Consider the following 27,587-nt stretch of genomic DNA (forward strand, 5'->3'; position numbering starts at 1 on the left):
TATATACTCTTGATAAAACACTGATAATTCCCCATCATTCACTGACCTCTCTAGGACTTTGAATCTCAATTTCATTTTCTATAGAACTTGAGTCCTGGGATAGATAAATTTTCTCAGACTTATAGATTCATGAAAGAGTTAAAAAATGGCTAAATCAATTAGAGTTGGCAGTTTACCTTTGGAATAAAGATATAAAACAAACCAATATATGAATTGTCATTACTAGTTCAAACATTTCCTTAAGAAAAACAATTTGCACTAAAAATCAAGGTGCCAAATTCCAAGGAGATAAATACTTTATATTGCAAAAATGAGAATGTGGTGTTAAATTTTCCATGTTACTTTTCTTATTTCATTTCAGATACTTATCCAAATAATTTCACCTTGTCTCAAATCATTTTATAAATCAATGCTTTAAATGCATTTGATTATGAGTTCTAGTCTCGATTACATTCACAAATGGTGATCTATTGTCTTATATTGATGTAATATATTAAGTAAATTTAATTAATCAACATTACCCTGCATTATGTGAACAAATGTAACTTAAGTCAGTTTACTAAATCTAAATAAAATTATAGCTTTAAAAGGGCAAAAATGAGCTGCTAATGTTTGATAACATGCCTTGCGATAAGACAATTTAGGCCCTAAGGGAAATGACAGTACCATTCGCATTAGCTGAAGTTGCTTTCTGCAAGCTCAAAAGGGAAGTTGAACTGTGGTAATACCGTTTTTTATCTTGAAGGCCAAAAGTGGTTTTGAGAATGTGTGCTATCATTTCCTTCAACAACTCAGTACAGAACCAATCTTGAGTTCCTCATTTCTACACTTGCAGAGGCAGAAACACAGCTCACATTCTTTCCTGGTCTTTTCTCCTTCTGTGAGCTCCTTGGAAAGGCTCAGAACAGTGTTTTATTCACCATGTGTAACTATGAAATAACATTCATCGGTGGCAGAGAGACGGACTAAATGCATCTGACATCTCTTGATCGTTGGGACAGAATATGGAAATGTCACTGGTTTTCTTTTCTCAATTAAGCATGTGTGAATCAAAGGAGAAAACTTTTTTCAAACTAATGCATGGGTCAGGAAAAGAAGAAACAAGCATCGAGGCCAAAATCAGGTAAAATTAGAGACGTTTAGGTCAACCTTGTACTTTAGAAAGCACGGTTGAGGAATATGTGTTAGCTCTGACTTTGTAAATACTTTGTTGAAAATATATTGATTGAGTGCTGCAATTGAGGGTGGAAGCTTTCTTATATTTTTAAACTACTGATGTTTAGTCTAATTTAACTTCATTTTTTAAAAGGTTTACAATTTTAGCCACACCAAAACATTAAAATAGCAATTAATAAAACAGACCCTCAAATACTTGTTTGTTGACGTTCAAAAGAACTGTATGTGGCGTGCTCTACGCTAATTCCTCTATTTGCTATTTAAGTAAAATAGATTAAGTAAAAAGAAGGTGTATTTCTGAATGGAGGTGGGTGTTTATCAATTCCAAATTTTTTGGGGAGGTTGAATAAGACTTCTGTGACATCAGAATGATCCTGAATATATTATTGCTTTTACAGAGCTAAAGAAAAAAGAAATAGGCTAAGTCTTCTCCTACAGAGGCCTGACTTCCATGGGGAGACTCACACCAGCAGATCTGCCCTCCTGGCCAAAGAAACAAGGTGGGGATCATCAATTCCCTATGAGCATAGTTTTCTGGTTCTATAATTCATGATTAAGGGAAAAGGAAATGAGAGTAAATATGCTATTGGAAATTAAATAGTAACGTGAACACAGTGCAGTATTTCATTTCCCAAAACAAAGAATAGTTCTAAGATTCAACCACTTTCACAACCCAAATCAAATAATTAGAACTTTCAAATGTGTCCTCTCATAATTAATGGGCCTGTCCATTTTAAAAGATATCCTTTATAGCCCATTAATTGATGAAGTATTATTTTGTTTAGATACTGTAAATTTGTCACCAGAAAAGTTTACTTATCTATTTCCTCAGATTAAGAACATATCTCATGAATGGCAGCAAGAAATACACAAATAAAGGAAGTGTTGTAATTTGGTTAAGCATTTTCTTAACTCAAAAAAATAAAAATAGCCTTATCTATTATCGTATAGTTATTTAAATTTTGAATGTGTCTAGTTAAAGATGCAAAAATATTTCACTTTCTGTTTTATTGGCCTCTCTAATCATATCAAAACCAGCTTTTACCTTACCCCTTGAAACTTCACCAATCTTCATGCATTTAAAAGAAGGAAGAAAGAAAGAAACATACAAACAAAAACCAGCACCTTGTAGTTTACAGATTCAAGGAAATTGCATTTAAAAAAAAAAAAAAAGAAAGAAAGAAAGCACTGGAAAGACACTGTTTATGCTTTCTTACTTGCTGAAGTTTTTAAAATGTAGTTTATCTGATCTCTCTGTCTCTGTCTCTCTATCTCTGTCTCTCACTTTCTCTCAAAATCTCTCTCTCTCTCTCACTTTTAACTTAACATATGACTACTCTTATTTAAAAACTAAAACAACTTTGACACTTTGGGAAAAACTGCAATATTTCATTGTTCAGCGGGAAAATGAAAAGGAAAACTGAGTGCTGTTGAAGAGTCCACTGTCAGTTTGACTTGAGCTTAGAAAGGCAGAAGGAGAGAGTCTGCAGGGGCGTCAGAGGAGAGCGCAGACTGCTGAGCTGCTGTGCTGTGGAAGGATTCAGAAGTGAACGCGCTGCTCACTCCATCAAACATTTTGTTTTCTGCACAGAGTCTCCCGCGAAGAAGCAGTGAAATGGGCTGAATCATTTGACAAACTGCTTTCTCATAGAGGTTAGTGGTGTTTTCACCAAGCCCTCATTCCTTAATAAGACATTAAGATTACATATCTGCAATTATCAAAGGCAAATCGTCATCAGAGGTTTATATACCAGTTAGTAATTTGCAGTAATCTGAGTTCTAGTCGATGGGGGTAACTAAGGAAAAGAGTAGGGGCTAATGGAAAACATATTTTTAATTTTCTTACTTATTTCAGAGTTACTTATTGTTGGTGAAATATTAGTTGTATCTTTATTCTTTAGTTAGCAGCTACAACATTTAAATTTTAAATTACTCTTATTTTAAATTTCCTAATATTTGAAAGAGAACTGGTTTTATTGAAAGTATATTTAATACATTAACCACATTATTTTATTCTTAATAATCAAAACCTTGAAGTGGCTTCTTTGATATTTAGGGAATCCTCATGAAGATAGCTTTTTAAGAAAATTCCAATAAATTCCTATAGGTAGCCCTATAATACATTCATTTTTAGTTTTTTTTTTTATTTTTGGTATTAAAATTACATTATTCCCACCTTCCTTTCCTTCTCACAAACACTCCCACGTAGCCTTCATTGCTCCTTTTCAATTTTATGACCTAATTGTTGTTATGTGCATATTTGTAGATCTATTTTAAGGCATAATCTTATATAGAAGTTAAGAATCAGGTGCTTATTAATGCTTAGCATTGTGCCATATTTGGGGGGAACACGCAGAATTAGAACAGGCTTGATTCTTCAACCTTAAGTTTGGGTCAGGGGCAGGAAGCCAGGATTTGTACTTCAAATACCAGGTATGCAAACTGTTTATCTGAACGCTGTTTATTTTTCTCAATTTTCAAAGTCAACAATCTGCATTTCATATTTAATGGGAAAACACATTTTATTTTCCTTACTGACCTGTTCAACAGAGAAAGTGAAACTTCATCAAGACTAGACACACAGGAGTCCTGAGCTACAGCTTTTCTTTGTCTGCTCAATGCTGTATCTTACTTTCCTCTTTGAAACTTCATCCCTTTCATGCTCCTTCCCCAGACTATTCCAAGAACAGGACAGGAAACCACTTCACACTTTAGCATGGCAGACCCAGTGGGCTTCCCATCCTCAAGTGTGTGCTAGAAGAAATGTTTATCATGACCAGGGGAACTTGGAGAGGAAAGCAGACACTGGGCCTCTTTCATCACTAGGAAGAAGCAATTTCTCTTGTATTTCCTCATTTTCCAGCATATGCATAATGCTGAATACATTCATTGTTTATTGAAAACATTTACAACGATTTCTTCTGTGCCATACATGGTGTCACACCTTCTAATCCCAGGACCATGGTGCTGGAAACAGGAGGATCTGATTTAAGACTAGCCTCATTTACATAGTAGGTTTGAAGTTATTCTGGGCTATGATAACCTGATTCAAACTCTTAAAATGTTTTCTTCTAATGCTTTCATAAATACAGTAAGTTATTGTTCATCATCACCCCACTATATATGTAGAACATACAAGTCATTCTCTTCCAACATAAATAAATTTACACTCAATCCCTAACGTCTCTGTAGCCTCTGTTTCCTTGAACCCCTTTTAGTCTTGTTTATTCTCTATATTCTACTCTCAATTTCTATTAGTGTGTGGTGACCCCAACTCTTTTACTTCTATGAGATAAACTTGTTTATATTCTACATGAAGCCTCTGCCTTTATACCTGAATTATTCAACATAGCATCTTCCCATTTCACCCATATCACCACCCATATTACAAGATGCATACCTAAGTCATCTTCACTTTTTTTTTGCTGTCAATATTTTACTTCAAGCATATACAATTTCCTTCATAATTTCAACTTATAAAGTATCTCCTTTTTAGAATTTTCTTTCAGTTAACATTTTGTACACACTAGTCTTTAGTCTCCATTAATGAAAATTATCTTAAAGAAAGATTCTTCTTTATAACTGAGTGATGATTTGTAGCGATATGTGGTTTTATCTGTGGAGCCTCACAGGAACATGAACCCTGAAAAATAGTAAGAGCCTACATACTAAAATTAAATTTGTTTCTAGAGAAGTTATGCCGGATCTCCTCTAAGATGTGAGATGTTTTTGAAACATAAATGGCTGTATAGTCTTGGTTGTGCTCTATAATCTCATTGGCTTTCAGCGTCCACATGTAAACTTAGAATTTTTTTATTTCCCAAAGCAGCAGATTCAAGAAGTATTAAATGGCATGATGAATAAGAGACTAACAAAGAGTAGCATCTATACAAATACAAATGACTGTTTCTGTAGTAAATTATATTATCACTTTAAAATAATCTTTTTCTATTTCCAGTAGGTTATAAACTAGACAACCAAGAGAAAGGGGGTTGGAATTTCAATTGGAAGTGGTGTTTAAACTGGATTTATTATTCTAATTAACAACCTGCTATATAACAACGCCATCATGCCCTCATCATCCAAAGTGAAGAAATACTAGGACATGAATTAGTCCTCACATCACATTCTGTAATTCTCATTTACAAGCACTGAAAACCAAACAGGCTGATATTTTTTCCCTAGTGGTGGAAATATGAATAAGCTGTAAACTACCCACAAGTTAAGGTAAAAGAATGTGATGTGAATTTAAACACTTCATCACTCACCTACTTGTATATTAAAATCACATCTTACAAACAACGTACTAAATAGTTATAATAAATTCACAAATTATGCTACTAGTTTTACTTTACTGATTCAATTATTTTTTGTTGCAATGATAATTGTAAAACTAAATTATGAAACTTCAAATAATTACCTAACATACTCTTGATTACAATATTGAACTTAGTCCATTTCTAGAAATTTGGCACTGTGGAGGATAAAAGAAATTAGATGAATAGTTGAAAAGTGATCCTATGGAAAAATACATGCACACGTACACAGACATTTCAAGAGAGACCCAGATACTTTAAGTTTTATATAATTTCCCTGGGATTAAATGGGTTGGTTACTGAAGTTCAGTATACCATATCTGTATAAAAGTACAAAACATTAAATTTAGTCAAAGAGGAAATGAAGTTAAATATCAAATGAGATGCAATAGAAATCTGATTACATTGTTACATAAAATGAGCTCCTGTGAAAACCAGCATAGACTCACTAGGAGTAGTGGTTGTATTTATTTAATACAACCACAGAATAAGCAATGTCGACTCTATTTTCAGAGGGTTCATAGAAGTTCCAATCAAGCAGGCAGTCTAGGCTTGAGAGTTTACATTTCTGACTGATTCAGCAAATCAAAAAAGTATTTCTTTATTAAAGCATATAACTCAAAATGGGGAGAGTTTAAAAAAAAAAAAGACAGACAAGACCCACCCACTGGAGTAAAACAGGAAAGTACCTGGATTTCCCTTATCTCAAAGAAAGCAGAGCTTCTAAGAGGTGTTTGGATAATTATCATCTTCAAATGTGTTTATATTTATTTACTTTATTATTTATGTGTATGAGTGTTTTGCCTTTGTGCAAGTATGTACACCACATGTGTAAGAATAGGTCTTCCATTCCCTGGATCTGGGTTAAAGATGATTTGAGCCTCCATGTGGGTACTAGTAACCAAACCTGGATCCTCGGCAAGAGCTACTAGTTTTCTGAAATGCTGAGCCAGCTCTACAGCACAATTTTGATGATTTTCTTATTCACAGTTTAATTTTAAAATTAAATTGAAACACATAGAAAAGTGAAATACAATAAAATGTGCATTTGGTAAGGACTTTAGTTAATATATAAAAACAGTTTCATTAATGTTATTATGCATCAAGTTAATATAAGGTATTAGTGGCAGGAAAAATCAAATATAGAGGATATGAAAACAATGTGTGAGTATCAAAACCTTCCATAAATACAAATATGATCTAAAATAAATTTCTATTCAAATGAGCTTAATGATATATTGCAATTTTTAACATAACAGAATCCAATTTTTGTTCCTTATTTGTTTCTATGACAACATTCAGATATTTTTATTTTAAATCTTTATGTCTTAGAAATTTATCTGAAGTTGAAAATGAATCATAAAAAATATAATTTAAATGTATGGATTTATTAATTTACAAATGCTGTTTAATAAATCAAAATGTATTCATGTATCAAAAAATACTATCAGAGTGTAGTCATTAATTTCAAATTACATGGACTACCTTTATAGAAGTGAGACTTATCACTATGAATTTGAATATTATATGTGAAATAATGCAAATGAAATGTGTATATTATACACACATGCATACACATATATGTTGATATATACACATATATATGCTTAGAGAAACATCTATATGTTTAGAAAAAGCCAGTATTTTGACATGATACAAAAAAGCAAACAGTTCAGGTAATAATGAACAAAACGTTGAAAAATCAATGTGAGGGCATGTTTTTGGAAACTCTTATGTTGGAAAGCTGACTCTGATGGACAGAAAGGTGGAATCTCATCAATTGGGTACCTACAAGGACTTCTCAAATAAAAACCTATACACTAAGGTAAGGACCATGTTGGAAGGAAATTTGATGATCTTGCTGAAGTACTGATTGTGTACATATAATTTAGAATGAGAAGGTGAAAAATAAAAGGATAAGCCAACAATATCTAGGTTTTCTCTCTATTAAGTGGAAGATACTGTTCCTGTTTCAGATGAGAAGTGGAAGGTAAGGCATGTAGAGAGTAACAGGTTACTGTTAGAGACTGTTTAGTTGACATAAAACCTTATCATCAGTTTTTCACATTTGTAGGCTCATAGCTAGAATATGTAAGTGACTCTGGCATATAGATAGACAAGTTGCAAACTCTCACAGGGGGATTTAAAAGAGAATGGTACCTTCTGTGAGAGGTATCTCTACCAATTGCAGATATTGAACAGCTTATTTTAACTGCCCTCTTTCTAGTCACTACAAACCTTCACAATATATTTAACTCTTTTCATTATGATTAGTTTATTGCAGACCTTTATACCTTTAGTTGTAGCTCTGATAAGTATTTTGCTGAAGATCACTTGTAATATTAAGGATAGGAACAGAATATGTCAGTCATTATTCTTTGGATTTAAAGATATAAACTGATTAAACTATGGAAAATGCTAGTTGCAGACTTTGAGTAGGGGCAGTAAGGAAACCCATGCTTCACCTTAGGGGAAGGAAATGACTATCTCTCCTTATACTTTCCACTTTGTGGTTTTTCAAGTTATTCTGTAAATTTCTATTACTACCAGTTTTCTGAACAATAAGGGGCTCTAGAGTTCCACAGAATTAATTTCTGACTCAAGATAACCAACGTCAACAGTTTTGTAATCTAGCTAAAGGCTAGAAATTTTAAAATTCCATCTTTAATTAAAAATTGATCACATGCTTAAATCATTATTGCAGAGGAAACCATGTACTCTATGGTAGCTCAGACCTATGAAGTCAAATATTAAAGGAGAAACTATTCAATATGGTACTTAGGATTTTATGCTGTACCTAGGCTTCCAACTTTAGAGTTTCTTGACTTGTTTCATTTGGTTTCTTGGCATCTAAAAAATACTACAACAGATGTAGGAGGTTCAATTTAGAAACATTGAATTATAAGAATTTCATGTTTGTATGACACATGGAGTCAGCTTCTTTCAAGCACTTGTGGTTGCTGCTCTCACCATGTCTGCCTTGTAGAGGGGGGCTTAGGATGTGGCTGCCTCTGAGGAAGAAGTGTTTCCATGGTGGTCTATACACTGCCATCCAGAGTAAGAAGAACAGAATGTTCAAAGTTACTAACTATGCTTGCATATAATTTTTAAACAAAATTTATTTAAATTTAAAACAAATGAGTGTCTTTCTTACATAATTCACTCCTTTCCTGAGTTAATATTTGTCACTGTTATATTATTATCTCACCAAAGCCATTCACTTAAGTGACCATGTCAAGATCTCACAGCACACCCAACCAGGACTTTCCTTGATAACACTGTCACTTAGTTTTGAATGTTTATACCAGCTCAAGACCAATCAAGGGGACAAAGAACTTTTGCATATTGTAACAGAGAATAATGGATGACAGAGCCAAACTGCCTTCTTTGTGACCAAGTGAAAGAGTATTTGTAAAATAACAGTTATGATCTTTTTCTAGACTACTTCCACTTAAAGGTAATGCAGGTTGATTCCCTCTGCTACTCCAAACAAAACAAATGACTCTTAAATTACCCTTTCTTTATCCTTGCTACACATCTGTCTGTTCTGTCTGCTAATTTCCATATGAATCAATTGGTATTCTTTCATTGTCTTCACGGACACTTATTGGCTAAAGTCATACAATATTGCATAAAATAAGCCTGAGTTTAATTTCCCATGCCCTCTTCTTTCCGAGCAAATTAGGTACCTGACATCCACTTCATCTATAAGCACATAGGGTTTAATCACACATGTTTTATTTATGAAAATAAATAAATCCATAACAACAAAAGTAATATAACAGTGTTTCAAGTTCTCAGCAATTACTCAGAAATTTTGTAATAAATAATATTCCTGCATTTAAATCCCTCTCATAGACCTCAAGTTCATACTAGGTTATTTTCAATTAAAATGGATCAAAGATTATTTTCCATTTAATAAAATGTTTAGATATATGATCCATGACAATTCTTTTTAGGTATAATTATAAATATGTTGTTGTAATTGAAAACTATTAATATGAAAAGCAATGGTTGTGTTCTGAAATGAAGACAATTACTGATTAACTGATACCATCAGTGCTTTGTGTTCAGTCTGTTTCTACATGACAAACAAATAAAGACAATTTGAAACAAAATGCATTAACCATTTACTGAGGTCAGAGTAACTGCTCAAAACCCAAATAAACAAACATTTCATTTCTTATTTCCAAAAGAGATATGACTGGAATAGAAAATTGTATTGGTACAATATGACAGGTACTTGATTTTTTTTTTTTTACCAACTTTGCTTCCATTTATATTTAAATTATGAGAAAAGAATAAGTGAGGACAAGAAACAAAAAAACCTTTTTATTACACAAGAGAATAGATAGGAAATGTGACATAAACAGAACAATCCCCAGTGATAGATTTTTTAATAACTGCAGAGGGTACATTTTCATATGAATATTCTGTAGTTTTATCATTGAAATTATCTGGAAATGTTCTCAAAATCGTTTTTGGTTTTGACTCCAATTATTTTCTAACATATATTTGAAAAGCTTCTACAGAAATTGAGTTTGTTAAGACTATTCAGTAGAGTATATCACCACATTGAGCTTCAATAAGAAATAAGAATTTTGTCAGAAAACACAAAGACTCTGGGTGTTCTGACAGTATTCATTAGAGACAAATGAAGATGAGAAGCTACTTTAAGAATCAAGTCTAAGAAAAACAGAAATTGACTTGGAAGAAACATCCAAATATTTTACAAATTCGAAAAAGGAAGGAAGTATGGGGAGGGGAGCAGCTACTTACCTTAGTGCCTAATATTCGTTACTAGGTCCTGAAGATGTTTGCTCATTCATTGGTTGGCTTGTTGGCTCATTCATTGGTTGGCTGGTTTTATTTATTTATTTTTTGTTTGGACGCAAAGCTTGATTTTATTTTGATTATTTTGATATCTAATGTGCATACAGTATGTTCCAACAAAAATTCAATTTTGTATCACTGTACACAATATACAAAAATTCAATCCAATGTAAAATAATTAAAATTGGCTGGTTTTATTTTATTCCTGATCAGAGGCTGAGGGGAAAGGCCTCGACCTCCATTTTAGCCACTTACTCCCCAGATTGTTCTTTTGTAGTGGTTTTCCTTTGACAGGAGAGACATGCCCCACACTTCAAATTCAGCTTTAACTTAGCAGTTATAAAGTGTTCTTCACCTTTCACTTCTTATTTTCTTTCAAGTTCATTATAGCATAAAATGGAAATCAAGAAATGACAAAGAATTGCAGAAACAGATGTAACCATAAAGCTATGGTTTTAGTCATACAGATAAAAATGGAAGATGTTTCCCTCTGTTAACAACCAGTAGCTGAACAATGTTTATGTCACTTGCTTTTAAAATTATCACCTTGCTTTCCTCTGTCATCTGAAGCATTGAAAGAATGTTGCAGTTTGGTGTTTGCTAATTACAGGAAGAACCCCTTGGACAACAGTAGTGACACAAACTTTTGCATAGAAGTTCAGGAACTAGGACTCAGGTAAGGGAAAGAATTAAGAATGCATTCAAGAAAAATCATGCAGCAGGTCCAACATGCTAGTGAACCAAAGTAAAAGCAAGACTTCTGGTTACTGATTCTGTTAGTTCATTTTGATAACTTTTAAGAGTTAGAAATCTTAAGGCCAGAGATCAGTGAGTTTTGCTATAGAAACTTGTATATTTTCCATATTTGGACATAATGTACTATTCATAAAAATTCTTCCAGGAATCTTGTCCATTTCTTTTTCCCTTGAATATTTTGGGGAAAGCACATTGCTCAGTGTGAAAAATAAACCTGTAAAATAATATACTGACTGAACTAACAAAACAAAAGGAACAACCCTGCTGGCTGCATCTCTGTGGTCAGTTTGCTGACTCATTCAGTCTGCAATTGGCAGTTGTTTTTGAGCTGACAAGTCTCATGGCACGTAAGGACTGAATGTGCCTTCTACAAGTTGCTAGTAGTTTCAAGATGTCTCCTCAGGGTATTTTAGTCCGGCATTCCACACTTTTTCATTAACATGGAATTCCCAATATTGGCCATTCAAGATCCTTTTGCTACAGAAAAGCAGAACCTTGCTTGCCCGTTGAAATCTCAGTTCAAGAAGTACAGAAACTATGTCACATTTTTGTCATGAGTTTGGGCAGCCTTACATTGTTCTAATGCTTAGCGATGTTGCAGTTTTCCTGGTCTTTCTCTGATTACTGATTTCTTATAACTCTAATATATTAGAAAGATTAATTGAAACAGAAAATGTAATCACACAATGTGTCATGACACTACAGATGGATTCTATGTGTTGGAAAAATAACTGTGGATACACAAATCATAATTTGGGGGTTTGTTTCCTGTTGTTGCTACATCAACTTTCCATATTAATGGTAACTTAATCCCAAATCCATTCTGACAATTCTGTAGTTGAGAACTTTAGTATAAGTGCCATGACAATAAAAATCAAAGTTTCATTAGGCAAACATTTTCCTGGAGAATCTAAGTCAAAATCTCTTTATCACTCATTTGGGTCATTGACTAATTATTCATAGTTACATACTAAGATATTTGCTCTTTTCCTGAAAACAAAGGAAAATCCTACCTTTGAGAATTCAACACATTACTTGATTCTTATCTGCCATATTCCAGCTTCAAAGAGCTCCAAAGGCAAAAGCAGTGATACAAATGTGTTTGTTCTCCTGTCTCTTCCATGTTTAAGACTCTCGACTAGCTTGGATCTACCTGGTTTCTCTTTCCACCTCACATCCTTAACAAAGTCAAACCTTCAGGGTTCCTTTGTTTATGTCAGGTTACATATCTCCAGATAATAGAATTTTTGAATCACTTAAAATCAAATCCATGGACTTGTATGTGACCAGCAGAGCTCTATCACATACTAACCAGTCCTAAAATATAAACCGTTTGAAAACTATTATACTCATCCTATATTTCAGATTATAATGTGTCAGGATAATCTTCCTTGTGCTTGTATACTTGGAATGTGTTTGATAGGTTTTTCTATAACTGTCACTTATATTGATTTAATGAACAATTTATATGTGTAAGATTTGTCTATTGTGATTGTCTACTCAATTATAATTTGTTTTATAATTTTTATATTTCTGATGACTGAGCATTTAATAATTATGAGATGGAAATACTCTTGATTTTGAAGTCATTTTAACTGGCAAATATGATATTTTAATCACCTTTCCTAGGCTTAACTTCTGCCTTGTATACATCTTTTATCTTCATCGTCTTGATTTGTATACAATGGTTCTGTTTAGTCCACTTGAATATAACATCATTGATAGAGATGTAATTTTATCTCATGTCTTACTATTTATCTTTATTCTGTTATTATTAGTAAAACAAAGCCCTCCTCTTCCATGTAGTTTAATAGCCATTTTATATTTCTTTCTATGTATGATAATAGTCTACATACTAAACTATTGATTCAAATGCCTAGAACACTTTTAACATAGTATGCAATTAAGATGGAAACAGATGCAGACCCACTGCAAAATATTAGGTGGAGCCTGAGGAATGCTACAGAAGAGGGAGAGAAGGTTTGTAGGAGCCAAAGGGGTCAAGGACACCAAAAGAAAACTCAGAGAATCAGAATCGACTGACCTGGACTCACAGGGGCTCTCAGAAACTGAACTGATAACCAAGGAGCCTGCATGGGACTGACCTAGGTACTCTGAATAGAGGTTGTGATTGTGTAGCTTGACCCTGTTGTGGGACTCTTCAACAGTCGGAACAGGGCTTGTCTCAAACTTTTACTGGCATTCAGACTAGGATAAGAAAAAATCTAAATGCAGTTTTAATTTGCATTTTCCTGATGGCTAAGGATAATGAATAATTATAGATATTTCTTAGCCGTTTGTGTTTCTTCTGAGAATTCTCTGTTCAGATGTGTAGCCTAGTTTTGAACTCAGTTGTTTATTTTCTTGGGGTTGTGTGTGTGTGTGCGTGCGTGCGTGCGTGCGTGCGTGCGTGCGCGCGCGCGCGTGCGTGCGTGTGTGTGTGTGTGTGTGTGTGTGTATGTGTGTGTGTGTGTGTTGTCTCTCTGTCAGATGTACTGATGACAAAGATTTCCCCCATTCTGTAGGCCACCTCTTAATTCAGTGATCAGTTTCTTCTGCAGTTTACTAGATTTTTAATGTCATGTTCTCCCAAATGCTGATTTCTGATCCCATCCCCTTGGTGACTGAGTCTAGTTATAAAGTCCTTACCTGAGCCTAAATCCTATACTATACATCCTACTCTTTCTTCTAGAGTTTTCTGGTCTAATAATGAGATATTTGACCACTTGGAATTGATAGTCATTCAGCTTTTTTTAAAAGTTTTACTTTCATTCTTCTACATGGAGATACACAGTTTTCCCAACACCATTTCTTAAAGGTGCTGTCTTTTTTCTAGTACATATTTTTGGCATCTTTGTCAAAACTCAGGTAGCGTGCATAGACTTACACCTGGCTCACCAATTGCATTCAGTTGGTCCATGTGCTTTTTTCCCCATAGTATTATGCTATTTTTACAACCATGGCTCTCTGGTACAATTTAAATCATGCATGGCGATACCTCCGTCAGCATTTCTTAGTGTTCAGGGTTGTTTCGAATATCCAGGGCCATTTCGTGGGTAAGATTGTTTTTATTTTTAACTCCTCTGAAGAATTGCATTGGGATTTTGATGCAAATTTCATTGAACCAAAGATTTCTCAGAGAATGGTGGCCATTTTTGCAATATTCATCATACCATTCGATTAGCACAGGAGATTTCTCCATCTCCTGGTGTCTTCTTCAATTTATTTCCTTCTATTTTTGAAGTCTTGATTGGATAGGTCTTTTATTTCCTTTCTAAGGTTTATTTCAATGTGTGTTTAGGCTATTAGGATTAAAACGATTCCCCAAGGTGTTTCTAATTATGCTTGTCTTTGACATATAGGATGGATACTTATTTGGGTTGGTCAATTTTGTCATCTAGTCTCTTTGATAGAAGAGTTTATCACTTCCAAAAAAAATTTGTTGACGTTATTGGGATATTTTATTTGTAAGATTATGTCAACTCTAGGTAAAGATTCTTTAACATCTTTCTTTCATTTTTTATCCCTTTTATCTTATCTTGTCTTATTGCTTTGAGCATTTTATTGAATAAAAATGTTATAAGTGAGCACCTTTAATTTATTCCTGATCTTAGAAAAAATGATTCAAGTGTTTCTCCATTTAAAATGATGGTATTTATTACTTTGTTATAGATAGATTTCATTATGTTGAGATATGTTCATATTTAGTATCTCCACGGTTTTTACCATGGAGGTTGAATTTTGGGAAATGCCTTTGTTGCATCAACTTGAGCATAGGTTTATATATTTTAAACCAATGCTGCCTCATAGGGATGAAGACAATTTGATCATGGTGCATGTTTGTTTATATGGTACTTGAACTTGGTTTTCACTTATTTTCTTAACATTTTTTGAATCTATGTTCATTGGTGAGAATAGTCTATAAAGCACTGTGTTTTATTGCTTTTCATATGGCTCCATTTTTATCTTGGTTTATATGGTTCTGTCTTTATCTGGTTTCCCACAGCTCTGTCTTTATCTGGTTTCTTCATATCAAGGAAACATCTGATTTGTAAAAAGAAATTAGAAGTTGTCTTACTTAAGGTTTCTATTGCTGTGACAAATAACCATGACAGGAAAGCAAGTTGTGGAAGAAAGAATTTATTTGGCTTACACTTCTGTATCATAGTGCATCACTGAAGAAAGTTAGAACAGGAACTCAAGAAGGGCAGCATCCTGGGGGCAGGCACAATGCAGAGGCCATGGAAAGAAGCTGCTTACTGGTTTGCTTCACATGGCTTGCTCAGCCTGCTTTCTTACAGTACCCAGGACTATCAGCCCAGGGATGGCACCAGCCACTAAGGACTGTGTCCCCTGCCCTCAATCACTAATTGATAAAAGGGCTTACAGATGGATCTCATGGAGGCATTTCCTCAATTAAGCCTCCTTCCTCTCTGATGACTCTAACTTGTGTCAAGTTGACATAGAACTAATACAGAAATGCTCCTTCCTTTTCTATTTTATAGAATAATTTCAGTAAAGTCAGTGTTAGTTCTTTCTGAAATGTTGGGCTGAATCCATCAGGCTCTAGGATTTCTTTAGTTGGGACATAATTAACTGCTGCTTTCATCTCACTGATGGTCGTTGGTGTGTTTAAATAATTACATTATATTGGTTTAATTTTGGTAGGTTACATGCCTCTAGAATGTCATCCATTTCTTTTATATTTTACAATTTATTGAAATAAAACATTTTAAATATGTTTCAATGATTCATCAAATTTCCTTAGTATCTGTTACAATGTCTCCTTATTCGTTGCCCAATTAATTAATTTGAATCATTTTTTTTTCTATTTCTTTTGGTAATTTGGGTAAGGGTTTGTAAATTTTAATCACATTTTAAAAGTCAACTCTTTGTTTTATTGATTCTTTTTATTAGTAGTTTTATTTCTATTTTATTAATTTTTGTCCTGACCTCTGTTACTTCTACATATGGTTTTCAGAATTGGCTTGTTATCATTTTTTGTTTGTTTGTTTCTTATTTTGATGCCTGAAGGTTCACCATCTGGTTGTTTATTTAATATCTCTCTGATTTTTCATTTTAATGTAGACACGTAGTGTATTAACATCCTGTTTGAACTCTCTTTGTTGTACCTCATATATTTAAGTGTGCTGTAGTTTTATTTTCATTTAATTGTAGAATATATTTTATTCTCTTCTTGATTTCTGTAATTACCTATTCATCACTCATTAGTATATACTTTAAGCTCTGTGGGTTTGCATATTTTCTGTACCTTCTCTTGCTCTTGATTTCAAGTTCCATTCCATTTTGGTCAGATAGAATGCAGGGTGCTGTTTCAACTTCTTATGTGTATTTTGTGTTTTTAATCTCCCAATATTTTAATATGTCATCTCATTTAATATGTCAATCTTTTAAAGATTACATGGGGCTCTGAGAAGAAACTATATTCTTTTGTGTTTGGGTAGAATATTCTATAAATGTTTGTTCGATGTTATATAACATCATTTCACTTCTGATGTTATATAATTCAGGAGTTTATTTATTCATGTTTTGTGTAGTTGATCTTCTTAAAGGTTAGAGCATGGTACTGAAATTACACACTATTACTAAGTTGGGACAAATTTGTGATCTTAAGTCTAGTAATGTGTACTTAAGAAAACTGTATGAACTTTATTTATAAAATACATGTTTGTAAGTGTAATATCTTCTTGATGGGTAGTTCCTCAGATCAATATGAAATAACCACCACTATCCTATGTGACAAGAATTGGTTTGGAGTCTATTTGTTAGATAGTAAAAGAATAATACCTGCTTGTTTCCATGTTGCATTTTCTTGGAATACTGTCTTTCATATTTTCAATTTAAGCCCTTGTTACTCATTTGTGCTAAAGTATGTTTCTTAGAGGCAACAAAAAGAAAGAATTTGCTTTCAAACTCAATGTGATATTCTGTCTTTTGATGGGCAAACTGAGTCCATTGGTATTTAGAGTTATTATTGAAAGTTATGCATTGCTCCTTGTCATTTTCTTTTACTTCAATCCTGTTTTTTGTTTAATTAGTCTTTCTTTTGTCATAGCATCATTTATTTCCTTATTGTAGTCTTAGTTTGTTTATTTTTCCCTTTAGACTGACATGTTTCTTCTAGTTTCTTCTGTAAAGTTGGCTTTAGTGGCCACAAATTCCTTTAGCCTCCTTTTATCATTGAATGAGTTTCTTTATTGATTAATTATGATTGATAGAACTGATGTGACAACTGTGATCTTTCAGAGTTTGAAACATGTCAATATTAATCAAAGACTTTATGTTTGTTAAAAGAAAATACACTTTATTAGCTAGAGGAATATTTGAAGTTGGGAGATTTTTTTTTGGTAATTTCCTGTCTTGTGATATAAATCTTTTAATAATATTAACTGAAAGAAGTTTTATTGTTTCTGAAGCTGTTTGACATCTAATTTTTCCCCTGCAAGTTCAAAAAAGTATAAAATTTACAACAACAAAGAAAAGTTTCAGAAAAAAACAAATGTTGACATAAAGGGAGACTCTTAAAAAGGGGGGCAGACAGTACTGGAGAGAAAATAGAAGAATATGACATTCTCAATTCTTAAGTTTAGGTTTACTGGAGAATAGAGAAAGCTAAACTATGAGATACAGATTCAGAGAATGGACCAGATACCAGACATGAAGATAAAGTGTTTTAAAACCTTACAAATCTAAAATATATTTTTCTAATAATTTTTATTTGAGGGGATTATAATTACATTTCCTACTTCCTCAAAACCCTCCCATGTACTCCTGGCTATCTAATACCAAACAGTCAATCCTGAAAATATAAATACAAGTGTCATCATGAAGACTGAGCATGTAACATTTGTATATTTAGGAATATATGCATATATATGTACTGCATGTGACTATATGTATTGTTTTGTGTCTTAGCTGGGGTTTCTATTGCTATGAAGAACACCATGACCATGGCAAATCTTAGGAAGGAAAACATTTAATTGGGGCTGGCTTAAAGTTCAAAGATTTACTCCACTATCACCGTTGTAGGAAACATGGTGGGGTGCAGGCAGACATACTGCCATAGAGGTAGCTGGGAGTTCTACATCTGTATCTGCAGGTGACAGTGCCACACTGGCCTGGCTTGAGCGACTGGGACCTCAAAGCCCACCCCCTAGGGATGCACTTCCACGCACAAAGCCACATCTCCAAATGGTGCCACTCCCTATGGAACTATGGTGGCCATTATGTTCAAACCACCACAGTTAGGGTTTCTATTGCTGTGAAGAAACACCATGACCATGGCCACTTTTATAAAGGAAAAAATTTAAACGTAACTGGCTTATAGTTTCTGAGGTTTGGTCCATTATTGTCATGATAGGAAGCATGGCAGCATGCAGGCAGACATGGTGCTAGAGAAAGAACTGAGAGTTCTAAATCTTGATAGGCAGGCATCAGAATGAGTGAAATAATGGGGAAGCCTTGAGCATCTGAGACCTCAAATCCTGCTCACAGTGACACCCTTCTCACAACAAGGCCACACCTATTCCAACAAGACCACATCTCCTAGTAGTGCCACTCCCTATAGGCTTATAGGGTTCATTGTTATTCAAACCATCACATTGATGTGTGTGTTTGAGCATGTGTATAAAAAAAGAAAAGAAAAGAAGGCTACAAATTTGCAAAGAAATATTTTAAAGGGAGAGTTGGTTTATTATTATACAATTATCTATCCAAATGTTCAAATATGGCTTACAAGGCCTCCCCATGTAACAATCCACCCGTGACAACAGAAATTAAAGAATTTTTAACTAAAGTGTGGAACAAAATTCAAAGAAAATTTGTCAAAGTATTTTCATTCCAACCCCAAAGTGATCTCCTTTTTTTTTTTTTTTTTTTTTTTTTTTTTTTTTTTTTTTTTTTTTTTTTTTTGGTTTTTTGAGACAGGGTTTCTCTGTGTAGCTTTGCACCTTTTCCTGAAACTCACTTGGTAGCCCAGGCTGGTCTCGAACTCACAGAGATCTGCCTGCCTCTGCCTCCCAAGTGCTGGGATTAAAGGCATGCACGACCACCGCTCGGTCTTCGGTCTAGGGTATACGAGTAGCTGTGCTCCCCTGCTAGAACCTCCAAACAAGCTCTCAAAGTGATTTCCTTTAAGGAAGTTTATCTGAAAGTCCACATGAAGTATATTTCCTTTCTCTCAAGCTTCTACAATGCAACTCCTATTCACGCAAGCAGTTTCAAATTTTTTGCACTGATTACAAATGAAAACTTATGTTTAAAATACAAATGATCAACATATAGTGTATTTAATTTTTCAGTAGTTTTTATAAAAATCCATGAACTCAAACTTACGATCCTCTTGTCTCATTCAGTGTATCCCACTTACTAAAAAGGAGACTAAGAAAAGATAGTATCAGGTGATAAGTGAGGACAGAATGAAGACACAAAGATATAGAGAGTCATAAAAGATGACATAGACTGAACTATCTTGCTAATTTCAATTTTGTATTTTTTCTTTTGTCATAAATAAATATATCAAAATGTTGATTAATTGATTTTTCCCTTTTTCCAATAATAGATTTTTTTCTCAAATAACATATCCTTATTATGGTTTCCCCTTCTACTCCTCCCACACACTCCCACATCCATGTTCTATCTCTCATTAGAAAACCAACAGGCTTCTATGTAGACAAATTTCTAAATGATCTTATTAAATAAAAAACATGGAGCCAGAAATTGGGGTTAAAGCCTTAAAGAAATCAAGAAAACATGGAAAGCTACCAGCCAACCTTACCACACCAACTCTGCAGCTTCCAAATGTATGTGGCTTCCTGTCTACTAAGGCTTTATGACTTGCATTGGCTCTCTTAACCCAGCTACCTCACTTTCTCTTCCTACACAGCTCTGTCACTTTCTGTCTGTCTGAACAGACCTCCAGGTCTCTATGGTTGATACTGGGATTTAAGGTGTGGCTCTGTTTCCTAGTGTGGCCTTGCATACACAGAGACCTGCCTGCTAAGTGATAGGATTAAGGGCATGTGCTACCATTGCCTGACTTCTTTGTTTACTTAAAATGGCTTGCTATTTCCTCTGATCTCCAGACAAACTTTATTAAAGCACAAAATAAAATATCACTGTATTTCAGCTCAATGAAAATATCATCACACTTCTAAGTGATAATAATAAAATAATATTTTTATTTAAAATAATAATAATAAAATAATAAATAATAAAATAAAATATACTAAGATAAAACTAAAACAAACATATTAGATAAAAATATAAAACAGATAACATTAGCCCAAGAAAAAGCCCAAGAAACAGATAGAGATGGAGAGTCTTAATTGTTTTGTTACTCTGTAATCCCCATAAAAACACAAAACTGGAAGCCTTATATATACACAAAGTACCTGGAAGGGGAAAAAAAACAACCACAGGGAAAAAACTAAAACTAAAAGATAAAATTTAAAAAGGAAAAGAAAAATCCCTGACACATTATGAAACAAAGAACTTACAAAAATGCCATAAGGGGTTATTTTGCTGTCTGTCTTCTGTTGAGTATGAAGCCTACCCTTAAGAGAGGTTTGTTTCCTCAGTAAGATATCCTTGGGGAAACTAAATATCCATCTGCAAGTGGTTATCAATTGGAGATGGCTTCTGGGTTAGGGAAAGGGGCATGTGTCCACTTCTTCTTTTAGCTCTGGACCCTCTCCAATGAGGGCCAATATAGTCCCTGTGCATGCTGCTTTGGTCTCTGTATGTTCATGCATGCATCAATCCTATTGATTTAGAGGATCTTGTTTCCTTGATGGCCTCCAGTCCCTCTGGCTTTTGCATTTTTTCTTCCTCCTCTTCCAATAGATTCCCTTATTCCTGAGAGGAGGCATTTGATAGAGACATCCCCTTTAGGACTGAGTGTCCTAAGATCTCTCACTCTCTGCATAATGTCTGGCTGTGGGTCTCTGTATTTTTTCTCATCAGCTACAGGATGAAGCTTCTCTGATGATGGCTACCCAAGGTGCTGATCTAGGGGGTATAGCAGAATGTCATTATGACTCGTTTTATTGCTACATTCCTGTTGTAGACCATTAGTATTTCTTTTTACCCTAAATGCCTGGGCTATCAAGTCTCAACTTCTTGGTCACCCAAGCACTGTTGGATATTGGCTCCACATCATAGAGTGGAAAAGTAAGTTGATTAAGTAAAATCAATTATTGCTTGGTTTCTTTTATAAACTTTGTGCCACCACGGTACTAACACATCTTGCAGGCAAAGAACACCATCGTAGATCAAAGGGTTTTGTGGGTGGGTTGGTGTTTACATTTTTCCTTTGGTAGTATGTTGTTTTCTCTTCATCGCAGCAGCTACACCTAAATCTACTGCTGTTTCAGCTACTGACTGCCCTGCTGCTCAGGTGAAGGCAAGTCCGTCGGAACTGCCTCTGCTGCTGCAACCAAATGTAGTTTTTAACTAAGTCTTTAATCATTCTATTTTACTAATAAAGATGCAGGAGCCAGATACCGGAGTGAATGCCTGATAGCTCAGAGAGACTGAAAAGCAACCAGCTGAATTTCCTCTTTAGCTGACAACTCACACTCGAAATTCCTCCCTACTACTTACTCCCTGTGCATTTCTGTATCCATTTTCCAGGCTCTCTCTAAATTTCCAGGACTACTTCTTGTCAACTAGTTGTTGGCTCTGCCTCTTGACCCAAGGTTTTACTTAATTAACACAAATTTCGGGTAACAGTGTGATCATGTATCCTACAACAGTAGTATGCAGAACACACTGTTTCTGGTACCAAGAACACTAGCTAGTATGGGTAAAAGCTTTAGGTAGACACTGACTCAACTTTTCCATATTCAATGCATTATGTAGTTGTTGTCTTCAACAATAGTGCCTTTCCATTCGATCCTCCCATTCCAGCCAATAACCTCAGTTAAAAAAAAAAAAATTCTGTAGACCAGAAAAAAAAGAATAGCCAAAGTAGTTGAAAAAACAGAAGTTGAAAATCAAAATATCTTAGAGTTGAATCTAAAGTTTGTTACCTTTTACCTACAGAAGTTTTACATGGTTGAGCATGAATTACTGACAATGATCACAAATATTATCATCCTCATCATTGCTACCACTACCACCAGCACCATAATGGAGTAGTTACCATGCACCAGGCACTTTTTTTTTTTAGCACTTTGCATATGTCAACACATTTAATTCACTGGTTGGCCTTGTTATGTAGATATCATATTCTTAACTTTAAATATAGAGAAACTTAATTGAATGAAGAAAAAGTCCATTCAAGGACACATAGGAGGTAGGTGAACATAATATTGAGTCAAGGTAATTTTTTATAACTTATTGACTGACCCAAACACTTATGGTGTAAAGGAAAAAGGATAAAAACAGCCTCCTGTGTTTAAAAGTTCCCATGATATAGGTCAAGTTGCTAATTTACATATGTGTCTTATTATTTTATCTAAAATATATACTTCATACAATATTCAGAAGATAGTATTTGATTTTATATTCTTCACAATTTTCATTCTCTTTCCATCATGGATTATTTCCTCTGAAGCATGTGAGAAGTCTCCTGGAATATGTGAGGCCTGAGCATTTAAACCTGTTCATACTCAGGACTGGCAGGCAGTGTGAATTTGGTGGACAGACTTGGGAAAAGAAGACCATGTAGAACTTGGATATGTAGAGACAATGGAAAGAGAACTTCAGGGTCCCCAGTAGAAGAAGCATGATCTGGTAGTGGGCAGAATGGAATGCACGAGAAAGACTTCAGAAGTTTACAGAATTAATTCTTCTGAGACATGAATAGAAGAGATGTAAATTGTGCTGTGCAGGATGGTTCTTTTTACTTTTAGATTTAAGAATTTAGGTCTAAGTATGACTTACCCTTATTTCATAGAAACAATGTCCTCCTTTCAATTTGCTCAAAAAGTTGTTTTATATGAAGCCCTCCACACATACTGGTTAAATATGTGGTGGGGCCATGTAGCATTAGAAGGACAATAACTTACTGTTAGTACTTGTGTATGCTTTAATATCAAGCAGGGCATTTTCCCACCATGACTGTTTCATAGTAACACAATATTATTTGTTTTTGGTAGATGGACTGGATGCTTTTACTAGATTTCTTAAAACTGAATTCAGTGAGGAAAACATTGAATTTTGGGTAGCCTGTGAAGATTTCAAGAAATGCAAGGAACCTCAACAAATCATCCTAAAAGCCAAAGCAATATATGAGAAGTTCATTAAGAATGATGCTCCCAAAGAGGTACAGTGATGATGGAAAACACATGTAACATTTTCACAGGGTCTGTTTTCACCAAGGTGGCCACCTCATTCATTCCACCAGAGACCTCAAGATTTCATTAAAGTGAAACTGGTGAATTGCAGATGTCTACCTATTGACATAATATAACATTATCATGGGTGAAAAGTATAAGGCCAATGTTCAGAGTTAGACCAAGAGTAAATAAAGTTGCAACATTCGGATCCTTTCTATAATCTGTATTAACAATATTAGCAGAAACAACTACTTATTAGAAACTAAAGATTTCTGAAGTTGATAACAAGACAAACAAACATGTAAAATACCATGTAAAAATTATGTAGTACTTTACAAGGTTATACTGAGCCAGCAGCATTAAAGGTGGTTAAAGGTGTTTATCTCCAAGCCAGAAGACCAGAGTTCAATGCCCAGACCCCACCTGGTAGAAAAAGGGAACCAACTCTGCAAAGATGTTCTCTGATCTTCACACTATTCTGGGGCGTGCATGTCCCCAAAATAATAAATAAAATTTGAAAATAATTTTATCTTTTCTACCTACACGAAGTTTTCTTTGTCCAAAGGAATTACTTTATCAGTTTGGAATAGGCTAAAAAAAAGATATTTAATAGACAAAGAATGTGACTCCACTTTGGCAGTATTTCAACTGAAAAACAATTGTTGTTTATTTTGATTATAGCTAACTAAGTTGATCCTATGGTATAGTCAATAAACTGATATAGTTTAGCAGCTATTATTTGACTGCCATAAAAAATTAAATGGTTTGATGTTTCTAGTCTGTATTCAATAAGTAGTATTTCCACTTCCAGGATAGAACAGATGCTCTCTCACTGTTCAACTACAAGTTATTACTATTGTTCTACATTTTGGTCATGAGACAAATACCTAAGATCATTCAAATTAAGGAAAGAAGAAAAGAAAACATTTTGTCTCAAATTTCAGAGCACATATGGTTCTATTGATTTGGGTACTATAGCAAAATTCTATGTAATGGCAGAAATGGTATGGCAGAGAAACTTGCTGAATTTATAGTGTCTGCAGATAAAGAGAGGAAGGCAGGAAATGGGAGACGACAAAAAGGGATCAGGGAGAGAGATCAGAATTCCAGTATCCCCTCAATGCAGGACTTCAATAACCTAACTTCTTTCCACTACATCCTAAGGATTCCATCACTGTCCAATAGTGCCACAGGGTGGCAACCAAAACTTGATTATTATAATTATATTAACAACTTTGTGGGAAATTGTTAAAAACCAAAGTTACTACATAGTCTATAAAGCAATACTCTCTACATGGATATGTTGCTCTAGGAAAGGGTGTTTGTTTAGTTATGTGAAAATATAGCAGATTATATGGTTACCCAAAAGTGGAACACAGGATAGTTTCCTGAAAATATAATATTAGTACCAGATACATCAACAAGAGTATAATAAAAAAAAGTTAGCCGGGCAGTGGTGGCGCACACCTTTAATCCCAGCACTCGGGAGGCAGAGGCAGGCAGATCTCTGTGAGTTCGAGGCCAGCCTGGTCTCCAAAGCAAGTTCCAGGAAAGGCGCAAAGCTACACAGAGAAACCCTGTCTCGAAAAACCAAAAAAAAAAAAAAAAAAAGTTGGGCTGGAGAGATGGCTCAGAGGTTAAGAGCACCAACTGCTCTTCCAGAGGTCCTGAGTTCAATTCCCAGCACCCACAAGGTTGCTCACAACCATCTGTAATGAGATCTGGCACCCTCTTCTGTATACATAATAAATAAATACATCTTAAACAAACAAACAAACAAAAAACCAAAAAAAAAAAAAAAGTAAAAGGATATTTTATGTTTAGAACACACTGATCTGTTGGCACATTTTTTTGCTTGTAGGGAAAAATAACATGATGGAAAAAGTAGCAACTTGAACAGAACGGTCTTATTGGTATCACAGCTGTGCCCCAAGCTTCTCATTCCCTATAACTTAAACACTTTCAACTTCTGAAACTTTAGCTCCCCTCTGTGAAACTGGTGAGTTAATGTGATGATCATATGATAGCTACTATTGCATTATTCAATTGTGCTGAGTTAAAATAAGCATAACTATTAACAAAGAGATAGGAAGTGAGACACTAGCCTAGAATACACCACCATATCCCTAGACCCTCGCAGAAAATACCCCAAGATTCAAACATGCCACAGCCCCTTCAACATTGTAAGAGCATGAGATGTTCTCAAAGACATTGTATTAGTAGCCTATAATTGTTCCTTTTTCCCTATTGATGCAGGTTAACCTTGACTTTCATACCAAGGAAGTAATTGCTAAGAGCATCACAGAGCCAACTTTCCAAAGTTTTGACCCAGCACAAAGCAGAGTCTATCAGCTCATGGAACAAGACAGCTATCCGCGCTTTCTGAAGTCTGAGATCTACTTACATGTGCTAGAAGGAAGACCTCAGAGACCAACCAATCTGAGGAGACGATCGCGATCATTTACCTACAATGAGTTTCAAGACGTAAAGTCAGATGTTTCCATTTGGTTATGAGTAAAAGTAATGTATCTTATTTTGATGGGAAATGTATACATCTGCTTCTAAAATATAGCTTATGTATTGTAAGAAATGATCACACTTTTAAAATAAACCAAGCAAAAGCATTTTTAAAATGCAATAACTTTTATATTAAAATAAAACCGAGAGGCAGAGCCAGGAGGATCTCTGTGAGTTCAAGGCCAGCCTGGTCTACAAAGCAAGTTCCAGGAAAGGCACAGAGCTACACAGAGAAACCCTGTCTCAAAAAACCAAAATAATAATAATAATAATTCATAGTATATATTCATGAAAACCTAGTTTGATATTCTATTCATAATAAAAAACCTTTATTTCTTCAATAATCATCAGTAAAAAGATATCAGCAAAGCTTTGTAAAATGTTGAAGTATAATGTAAAGTTTGCAGTTATGTCACATTTAGTTTGGATTATTTTTCTAGGTATAAACAGTGTACTTAGATAACTATATATCCATATGATATTGTACAGAATGATGGATTGCAGCATATAGAAATGATCCACTTCTTATAAAGTGGAAATTTGGACATCTATTGTTGCATACTGATTCTGACTCCAGAATAGCTGTCTATCATTTCCACATTTAAGCCAGCAACAAGGGACCATATAAGGACACACTTCTCTCTACCAATTAAACAGGTTAATCATGACCCAGTTAGATATGTGAGACTAGACTTTGTAGTCATATTCACTGTAAATGGTGAACATCTTTCATTAGACAGAGCTATACCACTGGACACTGGAGCAGGCTCATATTGACATATCTCTACAAATCCACTAAGTGGACAATATTGTCTCCTAGTAAATGAACATGCCACTGAAATTACACCAGTCAGTGCCTGAATGATGATGACCACATGCTTTCACAGAAGTATATATATCTTACATTTGGAATTTTAAGGTTGGGGTAGAAATTTAAAATGAGAGGCAGTGAAAAAAGAAATCTAAAAACTTGACAACATTGGCATCTGCCAATTCTGTTCTCTCACTATTATGTTCTTCTAATTCTTGCCTAATACTAAATTATGAAGTAAGATTATACTAATAAATATATGTCTCTATATTACAGAAATATTTAATTGCAATGTGTTACATGGTCTGTAAATGTCTGTATTAAAGATGGCATATTTTCAGATTATTAAAGGCTATCATTTTAGTTGAAGTGTAAAACAAATTCTACCATCTAAATAATAAACTGTTCAAACTTATCTATTAATGTCATTTATTTCACAAGATATTTCTCCCAACATCTTCATGTTCTTATCTTTGAATGACATTGAGATAGAAAAATCTTTTTATCTATTATGTCATTGATATTAAAATTAATAATTTACACTTTTAAATATGGAAACAAACTACTATATATTTCAAAGAGCCATGGGGAAGGTGATTCTTAATTTTTCTTAGGCTGATTTATACTTTTTATAGGAAACATATCTCTTCTATAGAATATAATTGAATTATATACTTAACTAAGATGACACATGATTTCTATTCTGATTATGAAATTTATGGATTGATTTTTACTAGCATTATTTTAGAAAATACATACACCCAAGATAGATAGATAGATAGAATTTATTTATTCAGAATTTACCAAGTAAGCTTTAAAATAGTCACAACAGCCAAATCATACATGAGCCTGAGAAACTGGTACTCTGTCCTTGAG

At 34.2% G+C, this 27,587-nt stretch overlaps 1 protein-coding gene across 1 annotated transcript; it reads left to right on the forward strand.

Annotated features, from left to right (window-relative positions):
- The first annotated feature begins 719 nt into the window (after positions 1-719).
- Rgs18 (regulator of G protein signaling 18) lies at positions 720-26,052 on the forward strand. The gene is made up of 5 exons (XM_028884622.2): positions 720-1,123; positions 1,575-1,676; positions 2,768-2,829; positions 23,204-23,370; positions 25,640-26,052. Exons 1-5 carry the CDS (start codon positions 1,005-1,007, stop codon positions 25,895-25,897), a joined length of 708 nt encoding a protein of 235 aa, XP_028740455.1. The 5' UTR covers positions 720-1,004; the 3' UTR covers positions 25,898-26,052.
- The last annotated feature ends 1,535 nt before the right edge of the window (positions 26,053-27,587 follow it).

Source organism: Peromyscus leucopus, chromosome 15 (assembly GCF_004664715.2).
Source record: "Peromyscus leucopus breed LL Stock chromosome 15, UCI_PerLeu_2.1, whole genome shotgun sequence".
Lineage (NCBI taxonomy): Eukaryota > Metazoa > Chordata > Mammalia > Rodentia > Cricetidae > Peromyscus > Peromyscus leucopus.

Coding starts and splice junctions, on each gene's coding strand:
- Rgs18 (XM_028884622.2), top strand. CDS start 1,005: ATGGAAATGTCACTGGTTTTCTTTTCTCAATTAAGCATGTGTGAATCA. Junction 1,124..1,574: donor AGCATCGAGGCCAAAATCAG/GTAAAATTAGAG, acceptor TTGCTTTTACAG/AGCTAAAGAAAAAAGAAATA. Junction 23,371..25,639: donor AGAATGATGCTCCCAAAGAG/GTACAGTGATGA, acceptor CTATTGATGCAG/GTTAACCTTGACTTTCATAC.